This window comes from Pseudonaja textilis, chromosome Z, assembly GCF_049901715.1.
Source record: "Pseudonaja textilis isolate UNSWEBS1 chromosome Z, rPseTex1.2, whole genome shotgun sequence".
Taxonomy (NCBI): Eukaryota; Metazoa; Chordata; class Lepidosauria; order Squamata; family Elapidae; genus Pseudonaja; species Pseudonaja textilis.
The window spans coordinates 53,888,126-53,909,357 of NC_142008.1; the positions used below are offsets into that span (position 1 = coordinate 53,888,126).

At 34.4% G+C, this 21,232-nt stretch overlaps 1 protein-coding gene across 3 annotated transcripts in view; it reads right to left on the reverse strand.

The window, feature by feature from the left end:
* The window catches only part of CPNE4 (copine 4), a 413,546-nt gene that overhangs the window by 40,845 nt on the left and 351,469 nt on the right, over positions 1-21,232 (reverse strand). For all 3 annotated transcript variants that reach the window (XM_026721419.2, XM_026721417.2, XM_087916705.1), the window contains one exon: positions 5,249-5,347. In XM_026721419.2, coding sequence (XP_026577204.1) covers positions 5,249-5,347 — 99 coding nt within the window. The remainder of the gene's footprint in view (positions 1-5,248; positions 5,348-21,232) is intronic.

The following is a 21,232-nucleotide window of genomic DNA, read 5'->3' on the forward strand; positions in this document are numbered from 1 at the left end:
TTACATGGCAAGAACAAAGACACAGAATAGATTCAACTGAGAAAGCAGAACTATTCTACACAGAATATTTCAGAGGGAAAGAGGCAGTAATAAGAAGGGAAGAGACAATAATTAGAATTCAAGAGGAATGTCTAGAAGCGACTGAAAAAGAAGGTGCAGTAGAAGGCAGAGTGGAACCCAGAGAGCAACAAGAACAGAGATCTACTAAGCAGTAAATCCTTCTTATAAAGTATAAATATGGAACAGAAAAAATTGATTATGATCAATATAAATGGACTTAATTCAGCTGTTAAAAGAAGGAAAATATTTCATAAATTAGAGAAATTAAAATTTGATATAATCTGCCTACAAGAAATACCCATTAAAAAGCAATATGAACAAATGTTGGTACAGCCAAAATTAGGGAAAATATTTACTTTGTTGACATGATGCAAGAAAAGAGGAGTGGTTTTATATATTAGAGATACAATTATAGCGGAACAAATTTACACAGATAATGATGGAAGATTCTTGATGGTTGAAATAATGGACAATAATGTGAAAATACTTCTAATAGCAATTTATGCTCCAAGTGATAATCAAGAAGAATTCTATAGAAAATTACACAGGAAAATAATTGAATTGGGTTATGATAATATATGCATGATGGAAGGTTTTAATGAAACAGTAGATGAGAAATTGGACTATAAAACACAGAAAACAATCAACAGTCAATACCTGCAGAAAGTGAATTTAACCCAGATATCTAAAGACATTGAATTGATGTTAGAAAGGAATATAACGATGATGGAGTTAATTGAAGCATTAAAAAAACAAAATAATGGAAAGGCACCAGGCCTGGACGGATTGCCAGTGGAATTTTATAAGACATTACAGGAATCGTTGAATTTTCCATTGTTAGAAGTTATGAAGTCATGTTAAAGATGAGGACACCCAAATCATGGTCAGAAGCATGTATTACACTTGTGCCAAAGGAGGACGCTGACCCACAACAAATTAAGAACTATAGACCTATTTCCCTGCTAAATTCAGACTATAAAAACTTCGCTTCAATAATGGCAGAAAGACTCAAAAGATATTTAAATAATTTTATTCATCCTGATCAAAATGGGTTTCTGCCAAAAAGACAAATTAAAGACAACATGAGAATAATCCTGCACACTATGGAATATTATGAGGCACATCCTGAAAAACAAATGGCTTTGATATTTTTAGATGCACAGAAAACCTTTGATAATGTGAATTGGTGATTTATGTTATTACAGTTGGAGCAGATAGGCTTTGGTAAGAAATTTATTCAAACTATAGAAGCTATATATAATAAACAAACAGCAAAGGTAATGATAAATGGGGAATTGACAGATTGTATTGATATAAAGAAAGTGTGAGATGGTGCTCCATTCAAAATCCAAGAAATACTTAGATTCCATTTATTAGAGAAAAGATATCTTTTACTGAAAATCAAGTGGTAGCAACAAAAGAATTCTGAATCTGAGAAAATGAGCACATAAATCACATATACACACATAAATCACATATACAAAGTGATGGCAATGTTCCCACCCACAATAGTTCAATTGGCTCATCCAATTAAAAGTTGTGTATAGCATCATGTGGGCATCTCCAGGTGGTGATGAGGCCTCTGTGCGTTGACCTTGACATATTTTGATAAAGAGTTGCAGTTGCGCATAGCATAGGATAGAAGCTTAAGCAAGAAACTTCCCCCCTCGATTTATACAGTTCTGTTTTTTAAAACCTCCAGCTCGCTTCCCATAATCATGTCCCCCCCCTCCTTCCCTGTTACTTATGACAGCTGAAAGATGCAAAGCAAAGGAAGAAAATCTTGAAGGCTGAGAGAAAGGGACAAGACAAGGTTGCCCGCTGTCACCTCTGTTGTTTGTGTTAGAAGTGCTAAATAGAAATATTAGAGAAGAAAAAGAAATAAAAGGAATGAAAATTAAAAAGGAAGAATATAAATTACGAGCATTTGCAGATGATCTGGTTTTTATCTTAGAGGATCCATTAGAAACAGCACCTAAGTTGATAGAAAAGATAGAGGAATATGGAAATGTAGCAGGCTTGAAAATAAATAAAGATAGAATGAAGATTTTAACAAAGAATATGCTTGCAAAACCAAAGGAAGAATTGGCAGAAGTTTTGAAGATCCAGGTCACGAATAAAGAGTGTACTTGGGAATACACTTGACAGCAAGATGTGGTACATTTAAAGAGGATAATTATTATAAATTCAACAACAGATCGTGACAGATTTGGCAAAATGGGAAAATTTACAATATTATTAATAGGGAGAATATCAACAATTAAAATGAATATATTACCTAGAATTTTATACTTGTTCCAGACAATTCCAATTAGGTTAGGGAAAGATTATTTTGAAGATTTGAACAAAATAGTGTTGAAATATATTTGGCAGGGAAAGAAGGCGAGAATAAAATTAAAACTATTGCAAGATGCTAGAATAAGAGGAGAATTTGGCCTGCCTAACTGGGAGTTATATTATCAGGCAGCAATTTTGATGTGAGTCCAGGAATGGATAACACTAAGAAATACTAAATTATTGACACTAGAAGGACATGATTTGTTATTGGGATGGCATGCCTTCCTATGGTACAAGGGGTCTAAAACACATGGGTATTTCAGGAGACATTATATATCAGAGGCTTTGTTATTAAATTGGGAGAAGATTAAAAGGCAACATTATTTAAAAATTCTAGTCTGGCTTTCAACTATTGAAGCATTTTCATACCCAGTTATATATAAAATGGAACAAACAGTTAGATATAGTGAAATATTGAATGAAAAGAATGAACTTAAATCTATGCAAGAACTAGAAGAACAAGATATAAGGATGAATTGGTTTTCATATGTGCAAAATACATTCTAGATATGATAAAGATTTTAAAACAGAATGATTCTATGATAAATTGATTGAATTAGATAAAATTTTGACAGGTACTGATGAAAAGGTGATTTTAAAAAACTATATGGATATTTATTAGAGGTTAAACTAGAAGAAGAACAAGTTAAAAAAAAACAATGATTGCTTGGGGGAAGAACTTTTGATATGGAATTGATTTAGAGAAATGGCAAAAATTGTGGTCTCACAATTATAAAACGACAATGTCAACAGCATATAAAGAAGATTTGTATAAGATGTATTACAGGTGGTACTTACCCCCGACGAGAATAGCAAGTTTGTTCAAGAATAAATTGGAGAAGTGTTGAAAATGTCATCCGATACTGGGTTCATACTACCATATGTAGTGGACGTGTGCAGAGGCGAAAAGATACTGGACTAAAATCCACACATGGTTGGAAAAAATGATAAAATAACACATAGACTTTAAACCAGAGATATTTTATTGGGTATTTTACCGGAATTATACAGTAGAGATTTGAAATATTTGATTGTAAATGTATTAACAGTGGCTAGAATTGTATTTGCTAAAAATTGGAAAGATGAGAAAATTCCAATGCAGGAGGAAGTTATCAAGAAAATAATGGAATGTACTGAAATAAGTAAATTGACATTTGAAATTAGAGAGCAAGAAGATAAACAATATTACAAGATGTGGAACTTATTTTATTAATGGTTATATAAAAAATATGAAATATTTTAGAGGACTTTACAATATAAGGATAATAGAATTATAGAGAATATAACATAAGGATATATTATTATTGGATGGATTTATGATGATGGAATGAATGTTACAATATAAATTAACTTAAAATGTTGAATATCTCGCATAAAATGATGGAATAATAGTAATAGTCAAATAAATAATTAACAATGATAATAATATACATATATATATACTAGGTGGATAATATGAGAATTAATACAAATTATAAGTGAGGACGATGGAGATGAAGCACAAAAGACTTGTAACCAACCAACACACTGTATGTAACTGGAAGATAGTTTTATGTTTTGTTTGTGTATGTTTATTTTTAAAAAGTAAAAAAAAAAAGAAAAAGAAAAGATAATCTGAAGCCATATTTGTGTTGTTTCATCACTCTATCCTGGGGAACAAGGTAACTTCATAGACAATTGGTAGGTGGATTAGAGCTTGTATATCCAAGGCATACCAAACTTTAGGAGTACAGCTACTTTGGCCGCCTGGTCTACTCAAGCATTGCTGGAGGAGATCTGCAGGGTGCTACCTGGGCTTCGGCTTCACCGTTTATATGGCATTATCACCTGGATTCATTTGCCTCAGCACAGGCATTGTTTGGTCAGAGGGTGCTTCAACAGGTGGTTCCTCAGTCAGAGTGACTGGCTCAGACATTGGCCCTCCCGTGGACATGCATGCTTTGGTATGTCCCATTCCTGGACTCTCGAGGCAGCCTGGATGAGAATGGGCGTTGGTATAATTACCTGAGAACACTCTTTCTATCTACACTGCAAGAATGCAGTCCAGCTGTCCTGAAAAGAATAGGATTTCTTAGAAACTCCAATTAAAATCTACCTTCAATTCTTATTGAAATAATTCATGACATTTAAAGACAGCGTAGATGCTAATTATAAAGATTTGTGTTTTCTGGGTGATGGTAGTGGCAAGAACCAATTGTATTCACCAGATATATTGTATTCATCAATTAATCTGAGATGTAAAACGCATTACTATTTACTGATATCTCTAGGTGTGGAAAAGCAGATGTGTGGATGGATCCAGTTAAAGCTCTCTTCCATATAATTCATTATACAGCATTGATTGTTTCCTATGATGATTTGATTGCTTATTTGTACCCTATGACTGTCATTAAATATTGTACTTTATGATTCTTGACAAATGTATCTTTTCTTTTTATGTACACTGAAAGCATATGCACCAAGTGTGATTGCGTGTCCAATCACACTTGGCCAATGAAGAATTCTTCTATGAGCTAGTGCCATTACCCAAACATCATTAACATAGGTTAAAGATTAGTGGACTAGCTCTTTGTGCTATTATGTTAATTCTTCTCAAATGTGCTTGAGCTAATTATTCAGCCAAAAAATTATCAACCATTTTCTCTTCTACCAAGTGATCTGATTCTAGTTCGCTAGTACTGTATTCTTTCCATGTTTAATTTATTTGCCAAGATGATGATATATATGTTTTAATAGTACTTTGTCTGATTTCCCATATAAAACCAAAGTGTAAGCAAAACCCACTTTTTCCATCACTCTGATAGATTGTTATCTGTTTATTTACAAATAAAATATATTTATCTAAGCCTACCTGTCTTCCTTCCATTGCTCCACGCATTTCCTTGAAAGTTGAATTGAATTCTCCAATGAAGTCATGCTTGCCATTGGAATCCCAGTCCCAGACTATACACTGAAAGAAATATAAAAACTAAAAAATCCCAAAATTTGATTACAACAATAAAAACAACCCTTTTATGGGAAAAATATCAGACTGTGCAAATCATGTTCAAATTCTTAATATCCCCTCTATAATGAAATGAGAAACTACCTACTTACTCCATAACTTACTCCATCTATCTCAACAAAAGCTAGCAAGAATCCTGCGATAGGCCATAACCTTTACGGGTAATAAAGCCATGGTAAAAAACAGACATTCTATATTTGTTTGGGAAGGTGTGCATCCCATTTCATATATATCAAAGCCATTCAGATTTTCTGGTTTTCATGCTTGTCTAAAAAATTTGCAACTGCTTTAGCGAGACCACTTACTAAAATTAACAAGACCTTTAAGAAAATGGCATTTTTGTCAGGAATAAAAACTTAAAAAATAATAATGGGTTGAAAGTTGGGTTATTAAGTACCTTTTTGGGGATCCATTGTGCTCTGAATGGTTACTAACAACTGGTTGTTAAGTGAGGACTACCAGTAGTCTCTTCTTCCTTCAACTTAAATTCAGCTTTATTGTGGAAAACATAAGGAAAAGGATCCCCTGCTTAATTTTGGCATTATGCATTTTCATCCTGTTGTGATTATTCATCTTATACTTGATTTAATTTATATCAGTGAAAATTGTCTTGTCATGTGCATTTTATTATAATATACAGTATTTTCATTGTGGAATGCTTTCTAAACAGAAAACTCAGATTGATTTTAACCTGGTATATATAAAATATTGTCTTCTTTGGAAAAAGGCACAAGAAAGATAAGATATTCAAAAGATAGATATCCAAAATTATTTATAAAAAATAGCTTACATTTGAGTACTTATGTCTATACTGTTAGATTGATTCTCCTCCACCTCCTACTGCCTTCCTACTACTAATGCTATTAAGATAGTGAAGACCCAGATTATAAGGGAGGGACTCACTAGTATGTACATAACTAGATTCCTGATAATACATGTAGTCCATCAGGCAGAGGAGATTGCGATCTCTCCTCTGCATAGATGAGCAATGATGATCAAGAGTTTCAGACTGTGATCTTTTCTTACTTGGTGTTTTAAAGAAATGATTCTGAAACGGGTGCTGAGCAAGCACATTGTGACTGAATTCTGCATCACTACTTCTAAGTGAAGCCAATATTTTATATAAATGAGTGACAGAGCCAGACTTTTCTGGAAATTGTAAACTAAATGGTTTAATGCCCTACAGCTATGGTAAAATGGAGAACTAATAGTTGAGAACCTGTTACACCCTCAGGCTTTTGTAAACTATTTTGTACAGTATCTTCTACTCTTTCTTTACAAAAGGGGCAATGCATATCAAATAAGCTTCAAACACAAAGCCTTTATTTCTTGATGAAGATACCTTACACAATATGCAACTGCCTTTGACTCCTTCTCCCATCCTACCTCTTATAAAAACAAGCGCATAAAATTCCACTTGCTGATTAAAGAAAAAGACAAAGGATCATTATTGTTAATGATTCATTCATCAGTCTTTCATTAGAATGTCAGAAAGTTGTTTCAAAAGAGAAAGGACAATTTTAGATTGTCTGAGGTTTGAATTGTAATTGGAGATCCCAAATTACATATACTGTTAAGGTTAACATGCTAAAGCTGATTTTTTAACTTCTAACTTTAGAGAAGTAATGTGAAATATAGCCTACTCAGAAAGTAAGTCCTAGCTTGATTTTTACATGTGCTCCCAATATAAGCCCTACCCCCTAAATAAGCCCTAATTAAGACCCCTCCCACTCCAGGGTGCACGGGTAAAAATTAAGCTAAGATGAGGATTGGGGAGGTGAAGCTGTCCTACTACTTACCTTCAGATAGTTGCAGCGAGGCCTTGCACATCTTGGTCCATTTCTTCTGCAGCCAGCAGTTTTCCTGAAGGCCTCTGTAGCTGATAACAGAGATCAGTCCGGAGCTGTGTTATCAGCTAAGAAGCCTTAGGGAAAACCTTGCTGGCTGCAGAAGAAATGGGCTGAGGTGTGCGAGGCCTCGCTGCAACTATCCGAAGCTGAAGAAGTTCCTGAAAGCCTCTGACAGCAAAAAGGAGACTGGGGGCAACATGCACAAGTGAGGTGAGTCAATGGATGACATCCCCCCCCAAAATAAGACTTGGTGCCTTTTTTGGTGGCAAAAAATATATAATATAGGGTTTCAGGGAAACACGGTAGTTCCTAGAACTTTAGAAAGCCAATGATTTAGTACCAAAGTTCATGGACAAAAGATACTGACATTACCTCAGTGTTGTTTGCACAGCTATAATTAGGATAAATTTTAGAAGCATGATTGATGTCTGGCAATAAATATTCATTTTTGGTATATGGTATATGATATATTGATCACCCTGATCAATATACCATATATAGCACTCTGTGTTGTTATCGTACATATGTGTATTTTAGCCTTATCAGGTAGATCAAACAGGAAATACAACCTGGTAAGCTAATCTTAATTTATTGTGAAGCTACATGAACAGAATCTTGAAAGACTGAAAGTACAATTCCCCCACTGATTTCTTTACAACCTGAGAAATATGAACTGGTCATATTGTCCTGCCCAATATTCAGCTGCTGGCTATGATCTCTTATATAATCTGTCTAGTTGTGGGATTCAAAAATTTTTACTACTGGTTTTGTGGACATGGCTTGGTGGGCATGGCAGGGGAAGGATACTGTAAAGTCTCTATTCCCAACCCACTCCCGCCCCATTCACACTTCAGTGCTTTGAGGGTTTGCGCTCAGCTGAAGGGTGGGGCCCAGTGAGTGGGTGGGAAATGTGGGCAGTGCACCTTGTGTTCCTGCACAACCTGGATTAACTACTTCGGGCGGGTGCTTTGGAGGAGACATTTCTCTGTGTACCACCAACATTTTCTTGCAGACCACCAGTGGTCCCTGGCCCACTGGTTGATGACCACTGGACTAGATGACCTACAATGTCCCTTCCAACTCTTTTAATCTAATTCCAAAAATCTGGAAACATATCATGCTTTTTTGGACCATTTCTGGAATATTATCAATCATAAGGAATCACAGCCCCAAGGTGCTGAAGTAGGAAGCTCAGGATTGAGCCCACTGCCAGAATTTTCAAGCCAAGACTTGGCTGTAAAATTTCAATGCTTCCAAGTCCATGACTTACACTGAAGATGGCATTTAATTCCATTGTATGAGGTGCAATGACAATAAAATACTAATACTACTTAACTTCTGTTGTTTTTATTTATTTCCACAGTACTTATTTTTACTTTATTTTTTCAAACTATAAACTACCCTGAGTCTCTTACAGTAAAGCAGGATAAGATACTGGGTGTTTGCAAAGATATGGATGGGTTCAGAAAGGTCACAATAGCACTTGGTCCTGCATGAACAAAGTTTTTTTTTTTTGTAAATTTTATTTGAGTTTTCACAAAGAGAAAAAAAATAAAACATCTTTTGTGAAAGCAGCATAATCCCTGGTTACATTTCTTCGTACAGACACAAATTCAGGTTCATGCTCATTTTTATATTCTATTCCATATTTTATTACTATTTTACACTTTCTACATAGCTTCTCTCCTCTTTTAATTTTCTCAATTTTATTTTAATTATCTCATCTCAATTCAAATCATTGTATTTATATTTTTTGTCTGTCCTGTTTCAATTATCTATTATCTTTTCTCATTAAACAAAATTTCTCCTGTAGTTACTGATTGGAGTATGACGCCTTTATATCTTTTCCCTAAAGTTGTAACATTCAGTATAATACATAACTTCCATTCGGATTCTGCTTGGTACATTCTTAAAATACACACTGTATTCTTAAAAAAAGAAAAAAATTATAAATGTATATAATTAAAACAACATTCCATTCCAATTCAATTCTATCATTAATATTAATATTCATTAAAGTCTTAACATCTTTAACATTACTTTTCAATTAAATATCATACTTCTATGGGAACAATTATAAGCTTTCCATAGTTAATTCCCCCCTCTTCACTTATATTTTATAAAACATTAACTAATTAAAATGTTCCCGTTCCTTCCTAATTCAATTTTCTCGTTTATTTTATTTCACTTATTTTACTCACAAACATTTCACTAAATTACACTATTTTATCTTTCATTTTAATCATACGTTTCCAATTTTCTAAAGTTATTTCTATTACTAATATAACAATACAATCTTACGTACCTTTACAAAATCCCCTTTTCAGTTAGATTTTCACCCATTATCTCTAAATAGGTCCTGTTTCTCTATATCTTGCCCCGGTCCTTTGTAACTTCTTTTCCTTTCCTTCTTCCCTCTCTTCTTCTCTCTCCCCCTTTTACCCCTTTGTCTCTCTACCTCTATTTCTCTCTTCTGTATTCCCCTTTTCTGTTGCTTTCCAGTATTATACTTATTTTTCAAATTATTTTTCTTTTCTTTGGTTGTTTTTTTAAGTCTTAAATTCTCCATTCTCTTTCCCCCCTTTCCTTTTTCTTCCCCACATAGAATTACTTGTTAATTAAAGATGGCTTCTTCTTTGTCACAGTCTTCTTGTTTTGCAGTCTTTTCTTGTTGTTTCTCATAGTTCCAAATCTCCATTTCTAAGAATTGAAAAATGAAGCCAAAAGAACCCCTCCCTTCTTGTCATCTTCTTTGTACTTTTTAAGTGCCATTTTCAATTCCTCCAGAAGTGGTGCCATTGTATAAATTTTTAAACAACCACCAATTGATTTTAGTCATTCAAATATAATAACCAAAAATCCAAAGATCACCAAATAGTCCAAATACACACAAGCTTACATTACAGACCAATCTCCTTATGCTGCATCACCTGTAAAGTCATGGAATCAATTATTAACCAATCCATCATCCTCCACTTAGAGACAAACAACCTACTCTCCAATAAACAATTTGGTTTCAGAAAAAAACTATCCTGTAATCTGCAACTCTTACACTGCAAAAACATATGGACTACACAACTTGATCAGGGCAAAACAATAGATGCAATCTACATAGACTTCTGTAAAGCCTTCGATTCCGTGGTACACGACAAACTACTCCTAAAACTAAAATCTTATGGTATCTCTGGACAACTGCATAACTGGATAGAACCGTTCCTGTCAAACAGACAACAAATGGTCAAAATTGGGAGCGTCCTATCAAATTCTGTACCTGTCAATAGTGGTGTCCCCCAAGGCAGTGTTCTAGGACCAACTCTCTTCATACTCTACATAAATTACCTCTGTGATCATATTAAGAGCAACTGCATTCTTTTCGCTGATGATGTAAAGCTGTTCAATACCACAGACAATACAACTACCCTTCAAAAAGATCTTGACTATGTATCAGAATGGTCAAACAAATGGCAACTTCAAACCTCAACAAATAAATGCTCTGTCTTACATATTGGCAAAAAAAATCAGAAAATAAAATACAAGCTGAATAGTCAAGATCTTGTTGATGATCCAAGCTCTGTAAGGACCTTGGAATACTCACCTCTAATGATCTAAGTGCTAGAGCCCACTGTAACTACATAGCCAAAAAGGCATTAAGAGTTGTTAACCTAATCCTACGTAGCTTTTTCTCTGGTAATATCACACTACTAACTAGAGCATACAAAACATTTGCTAGACCAATACTTGAATACAGCTCATCAGTCTGGAACCCGCATTATATATCTGATATTAGCACAATTGAGAAAGTCCAGAAATATTTCACAAGAAGAGTTCTCCACTCCTCTATTCATTGTAGAATACCTTATGCCACCAGACTTGAAATTCTAGAACTAGAAAACCTTGAATTATGCCATCTTCGGTCTGATTTAAGCATGGTATATAAAATCATACATTGCAATGTCCTACCTGTCAATGAATACTTCAGCTTCAACCATAACAACACAAGAGCACACAATAGATACAAACTCAAGGTTAACCGCACCAAGCTTGATTGCAGGAAATACGACTTCAGCAACAGAGTGATCAATGTCTGGAATACTCTACCTGACTCTGTAGTTTCTTCCCCAAACCCCAAAAACTTTAACCTTAGACTGTCTACTATTGACCTCACCCCTTTCCTAAGAGGTCTCTAGGGGGCGTGCATAAGTGCACCAATGTGCCTACCGTCCCTGTCCTATTGTTTCTTTTATTTTTCTTTTATTTTTCTTATATGTACCCATTTCATGTGTTCATAACTATGTATACACTTATACTTATTATCTTGTAAACAATTGACAAATCAAATAAATAAATAAATAAATAAAATAAAAAAGCTGTTTCTTTTTTGCTCTTTTTTTCCTCATTTTCTCTTCCTGGGGTTACTATTTAGTTGCAAAGTTTCAGTTAAAATGTATCTTTTAGAAGTCTTGTTGAAGTTTTACTTTAAATTCTTTTTAATTCCAGGCAGTCTCCTCCCTCTTCCAGATCCTGCCCTTATTCTTTTTCTCTTCCTTCCTGCTTATGAAAAAGAAAGTTTTTAACGTCCAGAAATCTTTATTGGCATTTTGTTTTATTTTCAGCTTAATTGCCTATTGATGTCAAAGCGGATTTTTCCGATTTCTTATTTAAGTCTCTTAGTTGTCAGTATAGGGAAGGAAAGAGAAGGAAAAAAAAGCCAAACCTTTCCCTTTTCACTTTCCTTCGCTGCTTCTGACTCTTCTTTGGGAATGATGTTATTTTTTGTAAGTTTAAATTCCAGGGTACCTTGGTTGTTGCTTTTACAATTTAACCCGGTCAGCCAAAGCTTTCACTTCTTATCTTCCTCCTGCACATTCTTTTCCGGTCAAGTTCTTCTTTGTGGTGGCCATTTCTGACCACCGCTGCAACTGCCTTCAGGAAAGGGAGTAATGGCCAGCTGAGGAGGAGAGATGCGGCTCTCCTTGACCCTGCTGGCGGTCTCCCCCCTCTTCACCACCTCTACGGGGTGGCTTAGTCCTGAATCCAGCCAGCTCGGGGCGCTCCAGCAGCAAGCCCAGACAGAAACTGCACACGATCGCAGATTTCTGTCTGTCGCCGAAGCCCTTCAAACAGGAAGTCCAGCATGAACAAAGTTTTGACCCTTTTTAAAAGCAAGTCATGCCTACAATACATGCAAAAAGAGGCTAAACTTTAATCATATCATTGCAGTGATTATCTTGTCATTTTGAGCCTATTGCCCTATGGTGGAATTCAATTTTTTTTACTACTGGTTCTGTGGATGTGGCTTGATGGGCATGGCAGGGGAAGGATACTGTAAAATCTCCAGTCAGAGAGATTGCCAATTCTCTGAACTACTCAAAATTTCCACTACTAGTTCTCCAGAACTGGTGAGAACCTGCTGAATACCACCACCTCTTGCCCTTGGTAATATATTAATATTTTTATAAAGAAAACAAACTGATTGTTAAGCCTGAACTCTGTCAAAATCTTTGAAATACTCTAAGTAGTATGGATAAATAAGAACTCACTGAAGATACATTAATGATTTGATTGTCTTCTGTCAGGTTACAGTTTTTCTGTTTCATACTCATGGCAATTTAAATCAAATGTTTTTTTGTTCCTGCCTTTTCTGTGTTTCAAAGGATCTATCCTGTACATCATGGTCTTTAAGTTGAATAACTATTGGTCATTGATGTAACTGATATATCTTCCCTCAGAACGTAGCTTCTTTCTTTATACACTCAAGATTGGAGCTTATAGAATCTATTGCATTGTTGCTTATAGAATTGCAACAGCATCATCTCCTTAGAAAAATCTGCCTACAAGGATATGATTCTATTAGTTCTGGATGAGGAGTCATGAAAACCATCACAATTGAAAGAGAACTTAGCACTGCTACTCAAAAAGAAACAGTGGATGTAGCTGCCTGGTTCTGCCTACCTTGGTAGTCCAAGACCTAAAAATAACTGGCAAATGGAGGGGGTGAGAAATAAACTGCAATGAGCAATTGAGATTTGCATAAAGAGGCACATGGTTTCTTACAACAAGTAATATTAGAAGGTACCAGGGAAACATCTCAATTGACATTTAAATCTGCAATTTCTTACTCAGTTATATTCAGTCCATACTGTATCTAGTATTGCCCTTATGTTACTCGATCATCATGACTTTGGATTGCTTTTAGAACTCTTGTACTCATTTCATCATCATGATGACCTGATCTCTTTTTTTGCTAGACCTTATTTCACTTTGATCAATGCTTCATTCTCTCAGCTCTGATTCATCATCTGTCCCACTCATAAACAAGACACGAAAACTCAAAAGCTTTAGCCTTTTTCAGGTCTCAGTGATAAGCTTTGAAAACAATGGTAAGCTGTTTGTTCCTGAACTCATGTCTCTCAGTTTATCCTGTAGCTGGTTAAGTGGGACAAATTATAATTTTTGTTTTGTCAGAACCAAACTAATGTTACATAGCTCCCAGGTTTGGCTTACATTTACTCGCTCAAACATTCTCAGACTATTGAGGCACATGGATCTTGTAAGCCCCCATCATTTTCTATCAGACTTGTCCAGTTAGGTGCAACTAAAGTAGATAAGAACCCAGGTCAACAGCCAAGAAGCAACTAGCAGTGCACATAAATCAATTTCCATAGAATATACACATATACACATCAGGGTTTGGGTTTTTTTAATATATGGAGATGCAATGAATTTAAAACAATAGCAACACTTTACTGATTACAATGTACATCTGCTCTTTGTTGCATGTACTTACCCACATCCTTCTCAATTAAGCACTAGCTGGAGGGATGGAAGCCACCAAGTATGGATCCAAATAGTGGATGGGCTTCATCACCCCATTTTATCCTCCAATGTTCCTGCTTTCTTGATTAATCAGGATTGAGTTTTTCTAGATGCTCAGGTCCAACTTCCTTTTCCTGATTCAGGTAATTTTTTTCTTCCTCAAAAACTTGTTTCCTTTTTGTCTTCCTCCCCAGTGGATCTTTTATACAAGAGTCCTGACTGTTTGTCCTGTCTGCTTAAGTGCCTGCTTCCTACTTAATTATGTTAACTAACTAGACAAGCAAAAAACAACAACTATGCCATACTTACATAATATTTACGTAGGAGCAAATAACATTTATATTTTTCTACAAAATAATTTCTCAGGCTTTCCCTTTGGGGGTCTTATCATTGAAGATTAGTTGGTCAGTTTTATAAAGAACTAAGCAATGATTCAGGACAGATTTTATGATCAGACAAAAGTTCTCAATAAATGCAAGCTCAGTTTAACCTGCATTAAAAGGAGAACCTGGAATTCTCTCAAATCTTTTGAGAGGCTGCTATCTGCTATATAGAAGCTCACTATTGCAACCTCTGTCTCCACAGCGACTGAAATGCAAAGAGACTTCTTGACAACATTCTCTTATCTGAGAAATAGATGGAATAAAAGAGTCAGCAAAGAAGGTTTGAATATGAAAGCATCTAGCTAAGATGCAGTCAGTTCGCTGAAAATAATATCCTCATTTGCTTCCATTTTTATCTAGTTGTCTTGACATCTTAGGATCCTGAAATTTCAGACTTTTCTTTCAATAGTATTCTTGAACTTCAGCTCTGCTGTGCTCTCTGCCTTTATATTCTGGACTTTTGTATGTTAATTTCTGTTTACTTTCTTGATTTTGTATTTCATTCCTGACCTTATCTACTTTGTTTTTGAGATCTCATAGGTATGAGTTCAGATTCATTGCACATTAATTCATGTCTCCTGCCATTCCTAATCCCAGTTGCTCTTTATAAGACAAAAATATCATACAATTTTGTGAATTTCAAAGCCAGTTGTCACCATTTTTTGTTTAGCAATTATTGGGCTGAAAAGTAAGCATGAAATGAAATATAGCTTAACAATGGGCATTGGCCATTAAAGCTTCTATTTCCAAGATGCATCTTCACTACACAAAAAGAAAATTTGATCCCACTTTAAGTTAATAGTTAAACAAAAGTCATAAGGAGATGGAAGGCCATTGGTGTTATACAGCATGGGTGTCAAACTCAATCTCATTGAGAGCCGCATCAGAATTGTGGTTGACTTAGAGAGCGCGGGGCTGACATCGCAGCAAGACGATGGGTGATTCGGGAGCTTCTGGAAAGCCGTCAAAATCCCCACAGATGGATGGTTCATTTGGATCTAAACTGTCCCAGAGAGATGGTGAAAGAGGAGAGGAGAGCACATCCTGATGATCTCAGTGAAATCACAAAGTCCCTGGTTGATCCAGGAAAAGCTCGTGAATTCGGCTGCAGAGGAAAATGGCCATTAAAAGCTTCTTGAAAGCCTGGGACAGTTCCAGAACGTAAGAAGATGCAGAAGGAAAGTGTGTCAGTTTTGGGTGAGATTTTTTTTTTTAAAAAAATTCTCATTAAGAATAAAAGAGTACCCTAAGGGGAAAGATTTTTAAGAAGACAGAAGACAGAAGAGAGAAATTAGCGGCGAAATAGAGCATATTTCTAACTGTTAATTTTAATTTGGACTATTTTACTGTGTTTTCAAAGAGATTATTTTTTAACTGGATTGGACTATATAATAATAATTAAAGGAAGATAAATTTTAACTTTTATTTTAAATTTAAAATTTGAACTATTTCCCTCTTTTTATTCTCTATTTTAAAAGTGAACTTTGCTAGAAACTTTTTAACTACAATATAACAAAGAAGTGAAAGTTGAGCAACATCGTCACCTAGAGGTTACAAAAAAGCTGAAGAGATCAAAGGTTTGAATCTGTGAGAAAACTGTTTTGGTTGCAGGCTATTTAGACTTAAGAGAAGATAGTGAGTTGTGTACTAAACAATTGTTTAAACAGGTGCTTCTCTTGCAAAGTAATCTAAACAGCTAGAAATTGAAGTGGAAAGAGAAAAGACTATTTTGACCTTGGACTATACTTCGTTGATGTTTTCACTCTGGCTTTTTGGATACTATATGGTGGTTTGGATTTGCTTTGTGACTTTTATTCAAAATTACAGTTGGCTATTTTAATTTGTTTTTTCCCCTCTTGTTGCTGGCATCTCCCTTGGGCCTTTTTGCTTTTCTATATCCATTTTTTAAGCCTATTCTTTGGAACACCTTAGGTTTTTTTTTTCCCCTTCATTTGAAACTACTATCAGTGGATTACTTTTTTCTTTACTATTATTATTGCTTTTTCTTCTTCTTCTTTTATGGCTTCTTTGTGGATTTTCTATTTTTGAACTCTCTGCTTTTGTACTTTTAAATTTCTATTTTTATTTCTTTTTGCTCCTTGATACAAAGAGCTTGGTTTCTTTTTTTCTTTTTTCTTCCTTTACAATTGGATTAAGGTAGAGAAGAACCTGAAGAAAACTGGTCTTGGATTAACTGGCAAATACCCTTTGTTTGGGATTACAAATAATTTGAGATGAGGAAGACAGTTGCTACAGCATCTTCAATTCCTACCTCCTCCTCCCTAAATCCAGTGGGTCAGCAATCAATACAAACTATGTTACAACAGGAAAAAGAAAGGGAAAAGGAAGTTTCAATGCAAGAGTTAAAAATAATGATGCAAGCAATACAAGATCAAAGGAAACATGTGGAAGATAAAATGCGAAAAATGGAAGAGAAAATCGGGAAAATGGAAGAGAAAATGGAGAATATACAGCAGATGATGATGAAGAATGAAGAAAGAATGCAAAAGATAGAAGAAAGGGAAGATCAGACCAAAAAAAAAGTAGAAGAAATAGATTATAGGTTGACAGCAGTGAAACAAGACAAGAGAAAGGAAATGATTGCCTGGGAGATGGAAGGAGCTTATTTTTAATCTAAGATTTCAAAATGTTGAGGAAGTAAAAGGAGAAAACCTTGCAGAAAAAATGACAGAAATGTTGGCAGGAGCTATGGAGATACCAAAAGAAAAAATAATGAATGGAATTGATGAAGTATTCTGAGTGTATACTAGATATGCTATGAGAAATAAACTACCAAGAGAAGTCCATGTGAGATTCACCAAGAAAGCAATTAAAACAGAAATATTACAGAAAGCAAGATATGACCCATTGAAATATAAAGGAAAGGAGATTACAGTCTTAAAACAAGTATTGAGAAGAGTGAGAGATTTGAGAAGAGAGTATCAATTCTTGACAAAGATTCTAATTAAGAAAGGAGTGAATTATAGATGGCTGATTCCAGAAGGCTTGATGTTTATCTGGCAAGAACAAAGACATAGATTGGATTCAATAGAGAAAGCAGAGTAATTTTATGATGAATATTTTAGAGGGAAAAAAGAGAACAAGAGACAAGGAAATAATTAAAGTTCAAGAGGAGATGGCTGAAGAAAGAGATAAAGAAAAAAGAGAAGAAAGAATATGAGAAAAAGGAGCAACAGGTGGAAGGGTGAAAACAAAACAAGCAAGAGAGCAAAGAACAACAACAGCAATAAACCTTACATATAAAGTGTAAACAATGGAAGAAGAAAAGAAATTAATGTTAATAAATATAAATGGACTGAATTCGGCCATCAAAAGGAAAAAGACGTTTCATAAGCTAGAAAAATTAAAGTTAAATAAAATCTGCTTACAAGAAGTACATGTTAAAAAACAACATGCTCAAGTCCTGGACTGTCCTAGAATTGGGAATGTATATACTTCATTGGCACCACAAAATAAAAGAGGCACTTCCAGTTTGAGCTTCTTCAGCGATGGACTGAAATCCGCGATTGTGCGCAGTTTCAATCCATGCTCGCCACTGGAGCGCCCCGAGCCGGCTGGATTCGGGGCTAAGCCATCCTGTAGAGGTGGTGGTGATCACCAGCAGGGTTGAGGAGAGCCGCATCTCTCCTTCTCAGCTGGACATTACTCCCTTTCCTGAAGGCGGTGGTCAGAAATGGCCACCTCAAAGAAGAACTCGACTGGAAAAGAATGTGCAGGAGGAAGATAAGAAGAGAAAGTTTTGATTGACTGGGTTGAACTGAAAAAGCAACAACGTAAGATATCCTGGAATTTGAACTATAAAAAATAACATTGTTCCCAAAGAAGATTTTGAAGCAGCGAAGGAGAGAGGGAAGGGAAAGGATTTGGCTTTTTATCCTTCCCTTCCTTATACTGACAGCTAAGAGATTTAAGTACGAAATTGACAAAAATCCACCTTGACATCCATAGGCATTTAAGCTGAAAATGAAAAGGGATCTGGAAAAATGGAGGAGACTGCCTGGAACTAAAAGGAACTTACAGTGAAACTTTAATAAGATTCCTAAAAGATACATTCTAACTGAAACTTTGTAACAAAATAATAGAACCCCAGGAAGAGAAAGTAGAAAAAAGAAGCAAGAAGAAACAGCTTTGGATTATTTGGATTACTTGGTGATTTTCGGATTTTTGGCTATTGGATTTAAATGACTAAAATCAATCAGGTGGTTGTTTAAAAGTGTTTAAAATGGCATCACTTTTGGAAGAACTGAAAATGGAACTTAAAAAACAAAAAGAAGATGCACAAGAAGGAAGAGGTTCTTTTGGCTTCATATTTCAATTTTTAGAAATGGAGATTTTGAACTATGAGAAACAAGAAGAAACGCTTGTAGAACAAGAAGGTCTGGACAAAGAAGAAGCCATCTTTAACGATCAAGTAATTTTATGTGGGGGGGAAAAAAGGAAGGGAGGGAAAGAGAGTGAAAAGTTTAAGATTTGAAAAAAGAACCAAAAAAAAAGAATAGTTTGAAAAATAATTACAATATTAGGAAGCAACAGAGAATTAGAAGTAGAGAGACAAGGGGGTAAAAAAGGGAGAAGAAGAGGGGGAAGAAGGAAAGGAAAAGAAGTTATTAAAGACAGAAACAAGATATAGAGAAACAGGGAAAATGTATAAGAATTGAAAGTATAAACCTACTTAATGGGTGAAAATTTAATTGAAAAAGGGATTCTGCAAAGGTACATAAGGTAGTATTGTTCTATTAGAAATAGAAATACCTTTAGAAAATATGAAATTATGTATGATTAAAATGATGCATAAAATATTTATTGTAATGCAGTGGAATGTTTGTTAATAAATAAATGAAATAAAGAGAATGAGAGAATGAAATTAGGAAAGGATGGGAACATTTTAATTCTTATTAATGTTTTATAAAAATATAAATGAAGAGAAATATGGAAAAAAATAATTATGGAAAGTCTATAAGTGTTCCCAAGGAAGTATGATATTAGTGTGTATTTTAAGAATGTACCAAGCAGAATTCGATTGGAAGTCATGTACTATATTGAACGTTATAATTCTAAAGGCATAAATTGAAGTTTAAATAAGAATTGAATAGATAAAATTAAGAGATATAAAGGTGTCATACTCCAATTAGTAACTAAAGGGGAAAATTTGTTTAATGAGAAAAGATAATATAAAATTGAAACAGGACAGACAAAAGTATAAGTATAATGGTTAGAAAGACATTGAAACTTAGAAAAAGATATATAATTGAATTTAGATATGAGATAATTAAAAATAAAGTTGAGAAAACCAAGGGGGCGGAAAAATTTGGAGAAAATGTTAAAATAGTTATAAGATATGGAATAGAACACAAAGATGAATATGAAATTGAGTTTGTGTCTGTATTAAGTGATAACCTGGGGTCATGCTATTCTCAAAATAAGATGTTTTATTTGTATTATGTTTTTGTGAAAACCCAAATAAAAATTTATATTAAAAAAATAAAAATAAAAGAGGAGTAGTCATATAGTAAGAATACAATAAAGCTAAATTAATTTTTACAGATGAAGAAGGAAGGATGTTGATGTTGGAAATAATAGACAATAATCAAAAGATACTTTTAATAGCAATATATGTATATGCACCAAATGATAAACAAGAAGAGTTTTATAAAAAAAAATACATAAGGAAGTAATTGAATTGGAATATGACAATATATGTATTCTAGGAAATTTTAATGCCATAGTGGATACAGAGTTGGACTACAAAACACAGAAAGTAAATTAAAAAAAATAGAAAGACATTGCCAAAATCTTTTTTTAAGATGGTAGAGGAACTATGAATTCAAGACGCTTGGAGAGAATTGAACATCAAGAATAGGCAATATACATTTTACTCTAATAGACACTTATCGTGGTCAAGAATAGATATGATTTGGATATCAATGGAATTAATCTCAAATGTACAAGAAATAAACATTGAAGCAAATACTTGGGTAGACCATAACCCAATATGGGTCAAATGGAAGGGACAAAAGAAAAGATCAAGATAGACTTTGAATAATTCAATTTTGAAGGAAAAATAATTCATAAAAAAATATGGAAAAAGAGCTGGCTTTCTTCTTTAAAGAAAATAAAAAAGAGGAAACCATTACAAAATGTATGGGACACTATTCAAGGCCTATATTAGAGGTCTGATTATAACTTATACAAGAAAAAGGAATATCAAAAAAAGACAAACACAACAGATCTTAGACGAGAACTACAAGAAACTGAAGAAAGAACTACAAAGATATCTACAACAAAAGAATCTCAAAAGTCAAATGGATATAGTTAAGCATAAAATGGGGCTGATGGAAAAAGAAGAACTGGCACAAAAAATTAGGAGAGCCAAATAGAACTTTTTTGAAAATGCAAAGAAGATGGTTAGCATACAAACTGAAAAAGGAGAGGGAATTGAAAAGGATAGCACAATTAATAGATGAGAATGGAAGGGTTTGCTATGGGAATGAAGAAAAAAAAGAAATAGTACAGAAGTATTATGAGAAATTATATGATCAAGAGAATATCGAAGAAGGAAAAGTTAAACAATACTTGAAGAAGCAGAATTACCTAAAATATCAGATGAAACTAAGTTAATGTTAGAAGGGGAAATAGCAATGATGGAATTGACAGAGGTGATAAATAGACAACCTACTGGGAAGGCACCTGGCCCAGATGGGCTACCAGCAGAATTATATAAGATATTACAGGAATCTTTCAATACCACAATGATAGAGGTA